At 37.9% G+C, this 18253-nt stretch overlaps 1 protein-coding gene across 16 annotated transcripts in view; it reads left to right on the top strand.

Moving 5' to 3' along the window:
• The window catches only part of Grip1 (glutamate receptor interacting protein 1), a 667112-nt gene that overhangs the window by 533238 nt on the left and 115621 nt on the right, over window positions 1–18253 (top strand). For all 16 annotated transcript variants that reach the window (XM_045151476.1, XM_045151473.1, XM_045151484.1 and 13 more), the window contains 3 exons: window positions 5119–5202; window positions 10640–10715; window positions 12836–12981. In XM_045151476.1, coding sequence (XP_045007411.1) covers window positions 5119–5202; window positions 10640–10715; window positions 12836–12981 — 306 coding nt within the window. The remainder of the gene's footprint in view (window positions 1–5118; window positions 5203–10639; window positions 10716–12835; window positions 12982–18253) is intronic.

The following is an 18253-nucleotide window of genomic DNA, read 5'->3' as shown; positions in this document are numbered from 1 at the left end:
TAAAAGGTCATTGTTGGGAACAATAGTTAAGAAGGGTATTGAGCATGCACAAGGAAATAAAAGAAAGGGGTCGACAATGTGGTTTGGCATTTGGGGAAAATATATCAATGCAAATAGACATGGGAATAGAGATGGTCTTTGAAGCTCAGGGATGAGGTTACAGAAGTCAGGATGTTATGTAAATTTTCTGAGCTTTGTTTTCCCACCGATAAAATAGTTGTAATCATTGCTATGTTTATAAGGATTCAGTGATCACATGACCATCCTTTTGATCATTGTCATATATTTGGTAATTTTATTAGTGGTAAACATTAAGTTATTATCTTACACTGAGGGTACTATGTTTTATTTGAATTCATTGCCAAAGAATTTACAAAACATTCATATTTAGAGCTAATGATCCTTGTTTATACATTTGCATTTTCCTGGGTATAAGTATCATTAAAACATATTCCCTTTCTAAAGATTAGTACAGCTTTCAGGGGCAAGGCCCAGAACAGAGATTTTCCCAGTACCCAGGACTTTTCTGGATTTGGAACTTACAGGGGTATGGAGGAGAGAGTGCAAAGTGAGGAGAAAAAGTAACATTCCATGCCAAGGTTCCAACAATGGCATGGCAGGATAGGGCGCGGTCATGGCTACTGTGAGTGCAGTTGCAGGAGCACTGAGAGGCCTTAGGGATGAGTCCAGCGAGGTTAATAGGAACCAAATGGTGAGGCCCATGTTAGATGGCTTTAAGAGGAAAATGAGGAGCTCTTAGGGGCTCTTTAAACTGCATCATAACATCTGAGTTTTTAGATTTATCAATCTGAAGGCTAAATGGAGACGAGATCTAAGACTATATATGCTTGAAGGCTGCTTCAGTCTTCTGAAAGAGAGGTGCACCCTCAGCCAACACGCCATCACCAGTAGGTTCTAAGAGAAGGTTCGTATCAGAAAGCGTTAGGAGTATAAACCTACTGTGACTTGGTGATAATACCAGCTTTTTCCTCATGCAAGAAAACTGATGGGAAGAAAGAAAAAATGTTTTTTTAAATATTTTTATTTATTTGAGAGAAAGAGAGAGGAAGAGGCAGATGGGGGGCAGAGAGAATGAGTACACCAGGGCATCCTGCCATGCAAATGAACTCCAGATGCATCTGCGCCTCCTTGTGCATCTGGCTTACATAGGACCTGGGGAATCGAATGGGTGTCCTTTGGCTTTGCAGGCAAGCACCCTAACTGCTAAGCAATCTCTCAAGCCCCCCCCCCAAAAAATATTTTTTAAACACAAAAGTATCTTTCGTAGTGAAATTCAGATTGAAGAGGTCTGTTCTCAAAGGATGATCGTTGTCTATTTTAATCAGGTTTGGAGAACTCTTTCAATTCAGGGAGGCTGAGACATTCACAAGCCTCCTTCACTTAGTTCAGGCCACTGATGCCAAGCAAGCACTGAAGCTGAGGCCCTGGGAGCAGATCTGACTGCAAAATAACAAGCTACCGAAGGACAAGGCCAGGAGCTCTCTCCAGATCATAGCAGTCAGAGCCCAGCGTTCAAGAGGACCTGGAGGACTGGATGTGTGTCTCTGTGATCTGAGAAAGGAAACCATGATGTTTGATCTTGGGCAATCCTCGTATCTTTCCTAACATTCAGATTTTTTTTAAATGAAATGATTTATCAACATAAGCTCAATAGTTTTTTGTTTGTTTGGGTTGTTTTTGGTTTTTTTGTTTGTTTGTTTGTTTGTTTGTTTTTGGTTTTCTGAGGTAGGATCTCATTCTAACTCAGGCTGACCTCAGTAGGTAGTCTCAGGGTAGCCTCGAACTCACAGTGATCCTCCAACCTCTGCCTACCAAGTGCTGGGATTAAAGGTGTGCACCACCATGCATGGCTCAATAGTTCTTTTTAATTTGAAAATCACATGCTGCTTTTAGATTCCACTTAGAACGAGCAAACTGCCATAGATATCCATGCCACAACCGTTGATCCAGAGAAATGCCATCAAGCTGTGGTCACATAATACCTATAAATTTTGAAATGATAAATAATTCCTATCCATTTCCCACTAACACTTGACATTCTTCATCATTAGCCCGAATAAGTCAGAAAGACTTTCATTTCTACCATGTTTATTTACATACTTCCCATCTAAACCTTGGAACTACAAATTTGCCACATTTAATTAAAAATGGCCGACACTGTGACTGGCAAAGGCAGTCTTCTCTATTAAACCATCAGCTGTGTCAAACTGCTATCCATCCAAAGAATCCTTTCGTAACTAAAATACATGTGTGGAAGCATGTCGCTGGACAGCCTTCTGCATTCTAACACAGGCAGATGATAGGTGGTGGTAGTGAAGGAGAGAGGCGGGTCACCTTGTTTCCTGTGTTGTTCACTGTGGGGCTTGGTCCACATTCACATCACTTCCCAGGAGGATGTTCTTCCTGTGACAGAGGGACAAGAGGATGACCTGGCCCTCGTGAGCACATTTCCAGCCCCTGCCTGCATGACCCTCATCTCACAGGGTTAAAAACAAGACACTTGGACAAATAATGGGTGTGAGAACCTAGCCCACAGGAGCCTGCCTTGCCAATAAAAGGCATAAAGTACAGATCCAGTGTATTTGGTTAATCATATTAAAATGTAGTTAGCATTCACACTTACCAGTGTTGATCACAGAGTCATGTACAGATGATCTGAAGCTGTGGATTATCTCTTTCCCCTTAGTCTTCACCGTGACTCTCATCTTGGCTGTAAGATTTCTTTGGTCAGCAATATGTGGCAAAAGCAAGATGAAACTTGTAGCACTTGACATTCCCAGAGCATGCATCCAGCCAGCAAGCACAGGTGGCCCAGAATTGGAATGTGGCTGTATATATAATTGAAGGATGATTTAACGATTAAGTAAAATAACATTTGCAAACCACTTTGCAGAGTTCTGGGAACATAGTAGATGCTCATCAGTTATTTCACACCACATCTTTGTTTCCTCACTCACCAAGAGTGAATATGTTGTGTTCTAAACTAGTTTCTTCTCTAAGTGGCTTGTTGAGTCAGGGAAATAAGGAAACACTTGGTTTAAGCCCAATTTAATTTTTCATTTAATTAAAACTATCCCTCAACTCTCATCTGTTTGTGCAGAGTATTCCTAGTTGATTAGAATAAACTGAAATTCCCCAGATAGCAAGAATATGGCATTCAGTTAAATCAGCCATGTAGCAAAGCATTTGTTCAGCTGTGAGTCTATGCTATTTTTCAGCAGATCCAATTTCTTATATTGTATGTCCCTTGTCCCTGCCTAGGGAACTGTGGCCTGCCTTTGCATCCCAATCATGTTTTATGAATTTAAATCTGTAAGTTTGTAATTTTTTTGTTTTTGTTTTTTGTTTTTGTTTTTGAGGAAGGGTCTCACTGTAGCCCAGGCTGACCTGCAATTCACTGTGTACTCTCGGGGTGGCCTTCCACTCCTCCTACCATTGCCCCCTGACTGCTTGGATCAAAGGTGTGCGCCACCATGCCCTGCCTGAATCTGTAGTTTTTATTCACTCTCTTTCAGGGTTTGAACTTTCTGATAATTAAAAAATATTGTAATGGATACTTACTTAAAACCACTATCTAGTTCCTATGGAAAGAGAATTATCTTTCAATGGTACCTTTAAATTTTGTCTATAGTCAGATGCTCTTTGATATAGGGTGGAATTAGGTTCTGATAAACCCAAGTACTAGAATTTCAGACATGTACCACTATGTGTGGCTTTCTTTGAGTAGTTGTTTACTGTTGCATAAGTAAGTGATGTATTACTTCAAACCAGTTACTCCTTGTACAAGTTTGTTTTTACTTCTATACACCACATACATTTTTCTTTCTCCATGAATAAAATCATAAGGATAAAATGCTAATTTGTTGAAATTTTGTTTTTAAATGTAGCAGTTTTATGTTATACAGGTGGAATTATTCATCTCCCATAAGCGGTTTTCCAGAATATTTTAGTGACTATGCCTTCACATAACATATACGCTCATACATGTGTATAATGTAATTAGAGATTGCAACTTGGCTATGCAATTTCATTCTGTGAAATGAGAGCCATAAACAGGCATACAAAAGAAGCATGGTGATAGCAAGTAAGATTAAGTAGATTTTTGTTTTCTTAGTTGTAATATTTTGAATGTAACTTAAGATTTCTCTAGTTTTCCAAGTTTCATTTGGATTGCTGATGTCTTTGTTTAATAGCTATTTATAGGTAGGAGCATTTATTTGCATCAACCAACTGGTAGTAATTTGAGAAAAATGTTTTTTCTTTCTATGCTATTTGTGAAAATAAAAATATAGAAGTTATTTCATAGGCTTTACAAAAATGCATACTGTTCTTATTTCACAAAGGGAACCCATTTCTACTTGTTGAAGGTTCTCTTTCTTGTTATATAGAGTTTAAACAATATATATACCCCCCACTATCTAGAAGCTCTCTATTCAGAAGGAAAGGAACTTGCTATGATTTTGGTTATGCTTGGGCTGGTATGAACTATTCTTGCAGATAACTATTTGGAGTCTTTGTGTGCCCATATAATTAGTTCTTCTAGGTCTCCCTATCAATTACTGAGGTTTTTTTTAACTCAAAAAAATATTTTCAGGGCTGGAGAGATGGCTTAGCGGTTAAGCGCTTGCCTGTGAAGCCTAAGGACCCCGGTTTGAGGCTCGGTTCCCCAGGTCCCATGTTAGCCAGATGCACAAGGGGGCGCACACGTCTGGAGTTCGTTTGCAGAGGCTGGAAGCCCTGGCGCGCCCATTCTTTCTCTCTCCCTCTATCTGTCTTTCTCTCTGTGTCTGTCGCTCTCAAATAAATAAATTTAAAAAAAAAATTAAAAAAAATATTTTCAGTAGCTGGGTATGGTGGTGCACACCTTTAATCCCAGTACTTAGCAGACAGAGGTAGCAGGATTGCCGTGAGTTGAAGGCTACCCTGAGACTACACAGTGAATTCCAGGTGTACCTGGGCTAAAGTGAAACCTGACCTTGAAAAAAACATATTTTCACGAGGAACATGCAACATACAACATATTTTGCTGCATTGACAAAATAAGAACTGTGACTATAATCTAGAAGGTTTACTTCTCCCTCTCTTTCCCATATTCAGCGGTGCAAGGATCAAGTGTTATTTTCCGAACTGTGGAGGTTACATTGCACAAAGAAGGCAATACCTTTGGTTTTGTGATACGAGGTAGGTGTTGTTTTAAAAATATCATGTCATGTACCAGATACTCTTAGAGATTTCTCAGTTAGATATTAGTAGACCAGAAAGACATCCTCAGAAACTGAGGACATACAATTACCTTTAAATAAATAACAGAATAAATGGAAATCAAATTAAGTCAAAATGAACACCATTGTTTTTTGTCCACTAATACAGTGCAAATAGCTCCTGTTTGTGAGCCTTGTTAATTCACAATCATCCTACTGATTTATCACCTTTCAACATGTCTGCTAAGCCTTTCCCTGTGCTATATCGCTGAATCTGAAGTGTGGATGAACATGGCTTGATTTAATACATGAGGATTAAGCAACTTTTAAAATTAATTTCTTCAGAAATACATTTTGTTATTGCAGCTCTCTAAAAATGAACTGAAGATAATATAATCCCTGGGGCACCTGTGTGCATCAGCTCTACTTTTCTTATCTAGCAATGGCATGGGTAATCGAGACTCCAGGTTATTGAAACTTGTCTGTAAAGCCTTTCTGAACTGTAATTCTTTTTGTGCTTTTGTTTTTCTTATTAGCAATTTTCATCCCTGAAAGACTATCCCTATATTATCAACTCTTAATTCCTAGTATGACAAGGACATTCAGTAGAAAATTATAGAAGCATCAAAAATTTTTTACCATCACACATTTATTGATTTTGTTTTACCTATAACATTTTTACTTTACAGAGTCAACACTATCAATATTATTGTTAAAATAATAAACTAAGCATCTTAGTAAATATAAATGCATCAAAAGATGAAATACATGTAATCCTTGTCTTAAGTGACTGAGCTCTAAATGTTAGATTCTAATCTGAGCCAAACATGTAGCAGATCTGTCAATCGTGTTTACTAAGTACATATCAATATGTCATTATAGCAATAAGTAGCCTGGCATCATAAGACAACATCCCTGTCTGTAGGGAATTACAGTCCAGTCAGTTTCACACTCAAGTTGATAACACTCTCAAATAGTTTTTATATTTTTATTTACTATTTATTTGCAAACAGAGAGATAGGGAGAGAGATACAGAGAGAATTGTTATGCCAGAGTCTCTGGCCACTACAAAGGAACTCCAGACACATGTACCACTTTGTGCATATGGCTTTATGTGGGTACTGAGGAATTGAACCCAGGTTGTCAGGCTTTATAAGCACGCTCCTTTAATCACTGAGCCATCTCTCCAGATCCCAGATAGTTTTTACAGAAGATAAACTAAGTCTTCAATATGTGGTTTCACCCAGTATTTATTGCATTTTTCTATGATGCCTATTTCTATATATTTATTTTATTTTATTTATTTGATAGAGAGGCAGAGAAAGAATGGGCATACCAAAGCCTCCAGCCACTACAAACAAACTCCAGATGCATGTACCACCTTGTGCAGCTACTTATATGGGTTATAGTGAATAGAACCTGGGTCCTTAGGCTTCGCAGGAAACACCTTAACTGCTAAGCCATCTCTACAGCCCATGATGCCTATTTTTAAGACTGACAACAAACCCTATGATCATCATAATCACTCCCAAATTTCTTTGCAAAATAACTAATAAAGATAATTTTTAAAAATCTCTATACAAGTCATTTAGGCTGAAGGTGGTATGCAGAAATCTAGTTTTGTTGTATAGTGTGAAGGAAAATACTGTTGAAACACATACATGCAAGCCTAATTATTGAAAAATTTCAACAAAATACTGCTAATTCAAATATTCATCACTACTTATTGCATTGTATGATTAATCAATAACCAATCCTATTGCTCACAAAAGAGCTGAACCAATGGCACTTGATCACCAAGAAATACAATGAATACACATAATTGAATTCCCTATCTCAAGACAAGCGATGATGTCATATTGCCACCTATCCTTCCTAGAATTTTTGAGAAGTTCAAATATCTATGTGTATGCATAGGAGTCTTATCATACAGGACCTGAAATAGTAGCTGGTATGTAGGTGGCACTTAGTGAATGAAAAGATGAATTGCTAATTGCATACAGTTTCACTCCATTTGCATGTACAGCGGTTGGGGGTATTATTCAGATTTTAAAACCTTTGTTGTAATAAGCCAGGTTTAGTTGATGAGTACCACTTACATATAGGCTTTGCTTTAAGAATCTCCTTAGTACATTGGTTGAACATAAATGTTGGCAGAATTTCACATAATTTGACATATTTATATCAGCTCGAGTTCCATTTTTAGGAGGTTTTCCCTGATACAAGTATGACTAGGACCCATCCCATAAGAACCATTGGTTGATCATAGCAAGAAGGTATAGCAGATGAATATTGATACAGAAAATGAGTTACTTGGGAATAGATAGTATTTGATTTAAACTTAGTTCAGAGAAGACCAGATAAATCAAGAAAGAAGTAGATTTGGCACATATAATATGTTTATTTAGTACTAGAGAACTTCTTAGCCTGTTGAATGGAAATTTGCACATTACAATAATATTGTAGTAAATTAATGGAATCATATTTCTAATGCTCTAAATGACAGGTTTTTAAATCTTAGCTCCCCAAAATAAAACATTTCTTCCAAAGAGTGCAAAGTGATGCTCAAGCTTTTTAAAGATTTAAATATCAGTTAATTCACTGCCAGCAAAATGAAGTAGATAGCTTGGTATGGTGGAAAAAGTACTATGCTCCTAAGCTTGCTTTTTACCTTGGACTAGAAAATTTTATTCTCAACTGTAAAATTGTGAAGAAGCAATTAAAACATATACTGCATGACATTCATATCTGGTCTCTACTATGACCCTGGTATTGATTTGCTTTGTTACTAGGTGATATACCTAGGCCTTGTGCATTCTAAGCATGTGCACAGCCTCTATGACTGAGTTCCACTTCCAGCCCAGGTTCATGTGTACTTTAAAAAAATATTTTATTATTTATTTATTTCACAGAGAAAAAGTGAGAGAGAGGATGGGCTTGCCAGGGCTTCCAGCAACTGCAGACAGACTTCAGACGCATGCACCCCCTTCTGTGTCTGGGTCCTGAGGAATTGAACCTATCCTTTGGCTTTGAAGGCAAATTCCGTAAACATTAAGCCATCCCTCCAGCCCTCATATGTATTTTTTTTTAATTTTTATTTATTTATTAGAGTCAGATCGAGAGAGAGAAACAGAATGGGCACACCAGGGCTTCCAGCCACTGCAAATACACTCAGATGTGGGGCGCCCCCTTGTGTATCTGGCTAACATGGGTGTTAGGGAATTGAACCTGGGTCCTCTGGCCTTGCAGGCAAGCACCTTAACTGCTAAGTAATCCCTCTAGCCCCCTTCATGTATATTTTTTAAGTGGTTAACAATGCAACACTTCTTTTAGGATAACTTCTTTTTTATTTTATTTATTTATTCATTTGTTTGAGAGAGAAAGAAAGGGGGAGAGAGAAAGAAAATGGGTACACCAGGACCTCCAGCCACTGCAAACGAACTCCAGATGCATGCACCAACCTTGTGCATCTGGCTTACGTGGGTACTGGGGAATCAAGTCTTGAACCAAGGTCGTTAAGCTTCACAGGCAAGCGCTAAACTGCTGCTAAGCCATCTTTCCAGCCCAACATGTGTATTTTTAACACCAAAGAGCATCACTACTCTCTTAGTTGTCCCTCTTTCACTTTACACCTTTAAACTTCCAGAGCTGAAGTGAATCACAAAGAAACTTAGCTCATTATTTTAGTAATGATAAAATTATACATATCAAGTTGTTGAGAGCTCTTAAACAGGCACTCATTGCCTTATATTTAAATTTGTTTCTAAAGATCCAAATTATTGGAAGCATTTCTTTGGTTTCAACCTTCATTTTTTTTTTTTTTTTCTGAATAACTCCCTGGAAAAACCTTCATATGGCAATCACCTTACAGAAGAAACACATCACCTTTTAATCTTTCCCTAAGGCTGAATTCTCTCTATTGACCTCTCTACCTGTGCCAAGGTTGGGAAATGTCAGTCTGCCGCAGCAGGCAAACATTAAGGGCTAACAATGACCTTCCTATTTATCAGATACTGGCAAACTAGAGACAGTCTGCGTGGTCCACCATGATGGTAATGTACAAGGAACTTGAACTACCTACAGAATAAAGAAACCAGGAATGTTCTGCCTTAGAAAGATACACCTCATACAGCTATAGCCACCATTTTCCACTTTCCAAAAAACTCATTTCTAGAAGCGAGAACACATTTTTGTGCTACATCTCTAGATAATAGAAAGGGACCAATGTATGACTTGAAGGATGTGTCAGTTGAATATTAGGAAGACCTTTGTCAACCCCAACTACCCCAGGGGACTCAAGCTGAGGCATGGAGCACACAGGCTGGGAGTTGTGCACAGCACTCCTGGATCAAGAAAGAGAATCCACAATAGATCGCCGTCCATTTTGAAACTCCTGTATTTCTAAAGGAAAAAAAAAGAAAAAATTAGAATTCCCATCTCAATTAGCCATATTCACCCCTAAAATTTGATCACTGAAATTTAATGTGGGCTATTTCAACAACCTGAAGGGTTTTGGGTTTTTTTTTCATTCTTTTTCTGGTTTCATTTGACAGAGGCTCACTCTAGTCCAGACTGGCCTCAAACTCATGGTGATCCTCCTGCCTCAGCCTGAGTACTGCGATTCCAGTATACAACACTAGCCCTGTCCCTGCTTCACTTTTTTTTATTTTTTTAATATTTTTTAAATTTTTATTAACATTTTCCATGATTATAAAAAAAATCCCATGGTAATTCCCTCCCTCCCCCCCACACTTACCCCTTTGAAATTCTATTCTCCATCATCCTGCTTCACTTTTAAAAATGTACTTCTTTATTTGCATATGTATATGTTTGTGTGTGTGTGTCATGGCCTCTTGTCACTACGAATGAAAGCCTGCCCAGCTTTACATGTGTGGCTGAAGGACAGAACCTGGGCCAGCAGGCTCAAGCCCCTTTAACCACTGAACCATCTCCACAGTCCTTCCTTCTTTCATTCTTTCTTTCTTTTTTTCAAGTACTTGTCCTTTTTCTTCAGCATTTGTTTAATGTCATCTTGTACATCTACACCTTCGTCCTTGGTATGTGCTACATACATACCAAGATGACCAGCACCACATGTGCAGAGCCGGGCTTTGTTTATGACTAACACTTGTCTTCCTTGGGCCACTGGTATAATGAGTGAGCCCCTTGTCTTTCCACTTGTGATATGCTTTATATCAGCCATGTGTTTCTTGAGAACTGCAGAAGGGGCTACTTCCAAAACATGTTCTATGTAAAGTGAGTAAGACCTTTAAGGCTGTTACACGACAGAGGGAAAGTTGTACGTTTCCCCCCATACATCCACAAATGCACTGGAGAGTCTCTGCTGACATTTTGTAAGTGATTTTTTAATGGCAACAGCGAAAGTATGTTTAAGCAGCCTTCCTTTCCTCTTCTAGGGGGAGCTCATGATGATAGAAATAAATCTCGCCCCGTCGTGATCACATGTGTTCGTCCTGGAGGGCCTGCCGACAGGTAAACTTCGTCTCTCTGTGTCACTACCCAGAATAAATTAACTGGAGCTGGGAACTTTGGCCGAACAATTGATTAATAAATGTCAAAGTGAAGGCTACAAATGAAGGTGGCATGTTAGAATTTGAAACCCAGAAGAATTTGGACTGTGGAATCAGAAAAAAAGAAAAATAATAATAAGGTTCTCGCTCCAGATTCTGCCTTTATTATATGACTTTATCTTTGGCAAGTAACTTAATTCTAAGCTCAATTCCCTCCACAGTGGAAATAGATAATAGCTCTGGCCTTTCAGGTTTGTTCACTTTTAGCAAGGGCAGGATATGTGGTGTCTGTGGATGGCCTATCACAAAGGAAGCACTTATGGAAAGCAACTAGCTCTTTGGAGGCAGGTGCCTTACATGTGCCTTTTCAAGTGCTGAGCTCCATGTGAGGAAAATGGGCATGGGCATTGTGATTCTGGATCTCATTGACATCCCCGTCCTGTAGTACCACCCCGTGGGGATGGCCATGCATGTCAGCGTGGGAGTGACTTTTAGACAGATGGAAGGAAGTCTGTCCACCACGAGAGTTTTCACTTCCTTGAGAATTTGAATCTGTGAAAGAAAAGTGCCCTCAGCTATCCCACCGTCATAAGCCTTGTCAAGTCTCAACTAACCTCACAATTTAGTTGTCTCTAGAGCTGCTGGCGTCCGTGTTGCATTCCTATAGCAGAAGTCAACTCCTGATGATGAACGCAACTACTGAAAGCTAGGAGGAAAATGGCTTCTGCCCATCTATTCAAACCAGGATTTTTAAACCTTTTCAAAGAAGTAGAAATCATCACAGTAAATACGACTTATTAAACATGTGCTGTAGTCCAGAAACCATGCTATATTCTTGACTTCCTTTCTTGTCTTCTTTTAATCTTCAAACATTCTATCAATAAGGAATGCTTACTCTCTCACAGCTGACAAAAATTTAGGACCGGTATATGAAGTAGAAGGAACTAGGATACACATTCTGCTGTATTCTCCTCCAGAGCTCATACTGTTAGCTCCGTTCCAAGGAGGATGTGTGTGTATGAGGTACGGGGTGAGGAGTGCTGACTTTGAGCTGTGCTAATGTGCGTTTCCTTTTGCAAAAGATGACAACACAAAGTCAAAACTTGAAAGATTTTTTTTTTTTTTTTGCCTTTCTCATGCTTCTCTTAGCATTTTTTTTCTCATGAAAATAAAAATATTGTTATTGACCTTTAGGGTTAATATCAACAGGAAGGTCAGAGCAAGGTTAGAGTTTGTGATCAATGTATTATCAAATTAAGTTAGAATTTTAAGAAATTTGAGCATTGACTATAAAAAGTTAGAAGTTACATTTAGAAGTATTGAAGTAGAAGGTGTTTATTCTAGAAATCATTTGTATTGTCCCCACACCCTAAATGTGTATGCCTGTCATTTGATCTTCTCATCTCTATGCCCTTCCCAGAGGCAGGGACAGTGCAATCTGGAGACCACTTTGATACAGTCTCCATGGTGTCTCTAAGGTCCTGAGTCATCATCTCCCAGTGCCCTAAGACTCTGTGGTCACAGCAGGGAGAATATTATTTGCCTGCTTCTTCCAAGGAACGTGAGACTGAAGCAGTTTAATGACTGCCAAATGGCCTTATAAATCAGAAGGGAAATTTACGGACTAGGAAAGTTCTCACCGGCATTCCCTATTCTGCTTGGTTCACTGGTAATAAATGGATTGAAATTAGAAGGCTTTTATGCTCACCTGACTTTGGGGAAATAGGTTAATGCTATTTCCTGGGCTCCAATAAGTCAATTTCAGGCTTTCAAGCAAAAACCTACAAAAGAGAAAATGTGCCTTTCTTACATTTGGTCTCCAAGAGTTAACTGTGGGTAAGTAGGTTATTTGTTAATGTGTAGTTATTTTCTCATTACTGAATTTTTTTTTTTTTTGGTATTATAGCAATTTTCTCTTCAGAGTTACCTCGTTACAATTTTACTGTCATTCTGGATGCCTAAAAGGAATGCAAATAGGACAGGTGGTGGGACATATGTAGAACTGTGGCTTTGGCTGTGATGATTAATGCTAAATTCAGTTATTCCAAATTGATAAAGACTATACCTTTATTCTCTTTCTAGAGAGGGCACCATCAAACCTGGTGACAGGTTGCTCAGTGTGGATGGAATTCGGCTCCTTGGAACCACGCATGCTGAAGCCATGAGTATTCTTAAACAATGTGGACAAGAAGCAACGCTGCTGATAGAATATGATGTCTCAGTAATGGGTATGTTGGAGTCCCTAGGGTGTGTCCTCAAGCTCAAGGTCATGTCTCTGTCTATTCCTGATAAAACACCTTGGATTCAATGTGTCTTTTTCCATCCTGCTATAGCAATGAGGCTTTCATCATTGTGGTATCATTTTCCCCTGTTTGAGTTCACATGTAGAGTTCTTAGGTCTACAGGCTCCATAATGAAGTGTTATTTTGTCACTGTCTCACTTAACAATCAGCTCTTCTGTACAGATGAGCTTTGGGCAGTGAACTATTTTTCACTTCTAGAATCACAAAACTGGAGTTCTGTCTTTCCAGTTTTGTTGCTTAAGACTTTCCATGTTTCAAAGCAAGATGACCGAAACAGCCACAAGTCATGAGAGTCTGAGGTGAAAGAAAGAACAATAAGACTGAGTCATCCAAGAACCTTAATGATGTTATTTGAAGTAAATGCTGGTCTCTATAGGCATCACCATGTGTATAGTGCACTCTCCACAGCTGTGGCAGGGAAGACAAGAATGCATGTTGAATATCTCTGAATGAAACAGAGAACTAATATTTCCCCAACATTTTGCTTAATATGACTACCTGCAGCTACATCCATTGTCCCCAAAACAACATAACTTCATTCTTCATGGCTGAATAAAACTCCACTGTGGATGCATATCATATTTTCTTTATGTAGCTGTCTGTTGACACATAGGCTGATTTTTTCAATTGACTATTATTAATAGTGATGCAATAAACAGGATTGGATTGTGCAAGAATCTTTATGGTAAGCAAAAAAAAAAAAAAAAAAAAAAAAAAAACAAGCCACACTAAGAAAGACAGATATCACATGTATTCTCTTATCTCTGAGTTCTACCTTTTATTTTATAGTCAGTAATGTACATGGCATAGCATGAAGGAAAAAGCAATACTTCCTGGAAAATGAAGAGATCTATCAAATGGAAAGAAGAGAGGGTATAGGGGCTGAATATAATCAGAGTGCATAAACATGTTTTTATGGCCGGGCATGGTGGTGCATGCCTTTAATCCCAGCACTTGGGAGGCAGAGGTAGAAGGATTGCCATGAGTTTGAGGCCACCCTGAGATTACATAGTGAATTCCAGATCAGCTGGACCAGAGTGAGACCCTACCTCGAAAAATAAAAAATAAAATGTTTTTATGAAACCTATCAGTATGTACAATAAGCATATGACAATAATCATTTAAATTTCAAGTAGCTGATGTTAGCTAGAAGAAAAGAAAATAATGGGTACCTGTTTAGGACATAATTAGAAATTAAATATTACAATCTCATGGAAAGTTTCCTTTGCTTCATATCTGTACCAGTATTTGATATTTGATATTTTATTCAAACCATTCTAATGACTATAATGATATCTCATTGTAAGTGTGTTATACATTTCCTATGTGGATATTATCATAGACCCCATTTATATGTTGAAGTGGGACATGCTTATTGCTTTGATTTTGCTTTTAATATTTCTTGTATTTGTATACTATTATAAGTACACAAATTATTTCTTAGGAAATATGTATATGTTCAACATTGATATCAATATCTCAACCCTGTAATCAAATATATATTTTAACTAAATCATAGATTTTAAGTATTAGCTATATCAGTGACCTATTTAGGAAAGCTATCAAAATATTAATTGCATTAACAGAAGTGGAATTCATATGGGTTCAGCATTTTAAAAAAATAAGAAAGACTGTGGACAGAATAGCTCTGATGAAAATTTAAGAGTTCAATTTTTGATATGCTTAGCTAGGTATCTATATATCATCCAAGTCTATTAATGAGTGGACATATGGGTCTTTTGACCCAAAATTCAGCATTTATGTCAGGGTAAGAAATAAAAAATTTGATTCTACCTCAAGAAAACAAAAACATAAAGCTGGACTGTAAATCCACAAAGCTTGACCACATATGGGGAAAGTGAGCTTGGACAGACTTGAAGGAGTCCCAGGGATGGAGGTCTCAGGCCATCAAATAGTGAAATATCCGGAAGGTGAAGAACTTGCAAAAGAAGTGGAGAAGATCAGAACGGTGAGCCAAAGCATAGTGTGGAGTCATAGAGGCCAAATTTTTCCTGTATGAAGTGATTTTACTACCACACTTACAAGTTGCTGTGATGAACAAAACATGTTATGTGTATGCTTCTTGAACCATCAGTGGACTCAGTAAATGTGATGGCTGCGAGAGACCTACTGTTAGGAAAGTAGCATATTATACAAGGGAAGCATGAAACTCAAAGGAGTAAAACTAAAACTAATGATGTAAATAGAATGTATAGTAGCTTTTGAAGTCATATAAACTTGATAATGAATCTTGGCTCTCTGAGAACCTCATACAAATTAACCTCCTATACTTCAACTTTTTGATGTCTAAAGTAGGGGTAAAAGTTTGCTTCAAAGTACTGCTGAATGGACTACCTGAGAGAATATATGTCAAGTTCTCACCATAACTAAACTGTCATGATATGGGAGGGAATGAAAGTTGACTTCTTCCATGTTGTGTTTCTCGAACATGAATCCCAGGTCTCTTTTATGTTGGATTAAGCCTCGGTTTTGCTGTATTTGATGAAAATGCTGAATCCTTGCCAGAAAGAATATTTGGGAAATGATATGGTCTTGATTTTTTTCTTAAAAGTTCATCAGAGTGCTTGTTTTGGTAAACCTTTGCTGGCAGTATTTCCAAAATGTGTTTCTAAGAATGTAGAGTCAACTAGATACTTGAATCTTTGATGGATTAACAGTTATCTCAAGAATACTGTTCTGAACAGCAATTCTTAGGTCAGCATTAAAGAGATAAAAGATATAAAATATTTGTGTCTAATATGTATTTACTTGTAATTTGTCCTGGGCTTTTTTTAAAGTTACACAAATTCTCTAATAGTTGTTCATCTCACATAGACAGCTAACATGTAATTCACATTATCTGGGTTAGACACAGTTCATTATTATGTGATTTAAGCACTTACTAAGAAAGGTCTATAGTGATCTTACTAGATTTTAAATGTAGCCAACAAATTATTGTGGTTGATAATAAAGATGGAAAGAAAAGTAAAATATTATTTGCAAATGCCTTGAGCTTCCCTGTGCTATAGACAATGTCTAGTATTATCATGCCAAGCCTTACAAGAATGGACTATGGATCCAGGTCAAACCTGCCTCCATATTAGTCCTACTTCATGTAGATAACTCGGGCCCTCTAATTTTCCTCTGTTCTGAGTGAGAAAGGAGGACCCTTTCTTCTCATCTCATGAAGGTCTTTTGATCTGCCTTAGATATCCATGTGTACTTTTAATATGACCCTAGGTTTCAGAGACCCTGCAGGACCACTGAGCCAATCATCTATATATGCTTGTTCCCATAACACCCCACATGGAGCCTTCAGGCAGCAGATAGAAGACACTTAATGATAACTGAATTGAGCAATGTGTTCACTCATAGATTAGCTGTCCTTAAGACCAATCGTTATGAAGTGAATGTTTGTAGAATACACAAAAACATCAATATTTATGCTTTAGGTTCAAAATGAAGTTATTTAATGATTGATGATTTCATTTTCTATTGCACAGCAGCATCACAAAACTTAAAATCACAACATTTCTGAATTGTCTGAGTCTTTGAAGCCTCTTTATTACTTTCTCTGCTTATCTTCAACCTTTCCTTATATTTACCTGGACTACACCATCATGTAAAACTAGATACTGAGAAAAAAATAACTTTTCTTTACAAATGCTGTGGAGTATAATATTGCTGTCCAGTTATATAGATAGTCCTGATTTACAGTCATTTGGTTCTGAACAAACAAAAAATAGAGATAGGTTTGAATAAGTGTCTTCTTAAAAGTGATTAAGTCTTATGCAATTACAAATGCAGATTTATTGACCATCACAACTGGATGTTGGCTATGATTTCCATTTCTCTTTTTCAAAATATCAAAATGAAAATATGACCCTTGCACTCATGAATTCTCAGCTACTATCCCAAAGAATGGATTAGCACTCTGTATATTTACTATTTACTTCTTTGATTCCTTTTTTGTTGTGATGAGAAAATACTCCATAGCAGGGCATGTGTGGTACTAAAGAACTACTCAGCTCTTGATACAGTAGTTGAACTTTAGAACTTTCTATCTTATAAATTCTGAAAAATAACACTGTTCTTTTTCTTTCTTTCTTTCTTTCTTTTGCTAAAACTGGATGCTTCTTCTATTCTTCACATGATGAGCCACAGTGTTCACTCCTATAGGAGAGGCAGCACATGGTCTGGCCATCTAACATGAATTCTGTGGCCATCACAATGCTCATAAAATGTTGGAGTTATTGACAGTGTTCAGAAACCAAGATGTTTCCTTTAAAATAAGTATAAATATCTGGTTGCTCTTAATGTGTTTTACGGAGCCAGCACTCCTCTGGGCAGCCATTGGCTGGAGGTTCATCTCAATTGTCTATTTGGATGGAAGATAGTCTTCTTCACTATTGTAATCATTTCCTGATAGATAGCAAGTCCCAGCATACCTGTCCCCTCAGGCATTTGGGCTGGGGGTTCCTTTTGTTTCAGCTAGCCTGGCTCACAGACAGTCTTAACTTGTGGAGAGCATGGAGCAACCTGTTCTGAGTTGTAACCATTCTTCTCTTTCTAACCTCACATTTCCATAAACAGGAATTTGAGAGCTTTGGGGAATGTAAAGATTTTCAACAGAGATAAGGACTCAGCTTATCTCCTCAGCACAAGCATGGCCATTCTCCTAGCTCTTCTGTTTGGGTGAGCCAACATTGCCTCCCCATTCTTTTTCCCTGTCAGGCATCATTGATATCTCATACCTGTCACACTTGGATTATTTCCTTGGGCTTGGAGGCAGATGTGTTAGATGAAGTCTCAACTATAAAATTAGTTGTTAGCTCCCACATCTGTAGTTTGGTGAATCTGGGGTTAAGGTAAGAGTTATCCATAAGCATTTTAAAATATCTGAAGAACACCTATGTATGAATGTAAAATTTCATAGCATATCATTCAGGGGTTCCTTCAGAAGCAGATATGCATTAATAATGCTATCAAAGTAAAAGTGATACTGATTAACAATTCAATATCTTGAGTCTGGGGAGATAGCTTAGTCTGTAAGGCCTCACCAGCATGAGAACCTGAGTTTGATTCCTGGTGCCATGTAAAAGAGAGCTAGTCATTCCTGATTAATAACTAAAGTCCAGCAGTGCCAATGACAGTTACAAATTTCCCAGAGGTTACTTGCAAGCATGGCTGTTGTCGG

This window comes from Jaculus jaculus, chromosome 6, assembly GCF_020740685.1.
Source record: "Jaculus jaculus isolate mJacJac1 chromosome 6, mJacJac1.mat.Y.cur, whole genome shotgun sequence".
In the NCBI taxonomy this organism is placed as follows: Eukaryota; Metazoa; Chordata; class Mammalia; order Rodentia; family Dipodidae; genus Jaculus; species Jaculus jaculus.
This window is presented reverse-complemented; position numbering and strand designations above follow the sequence as displayed.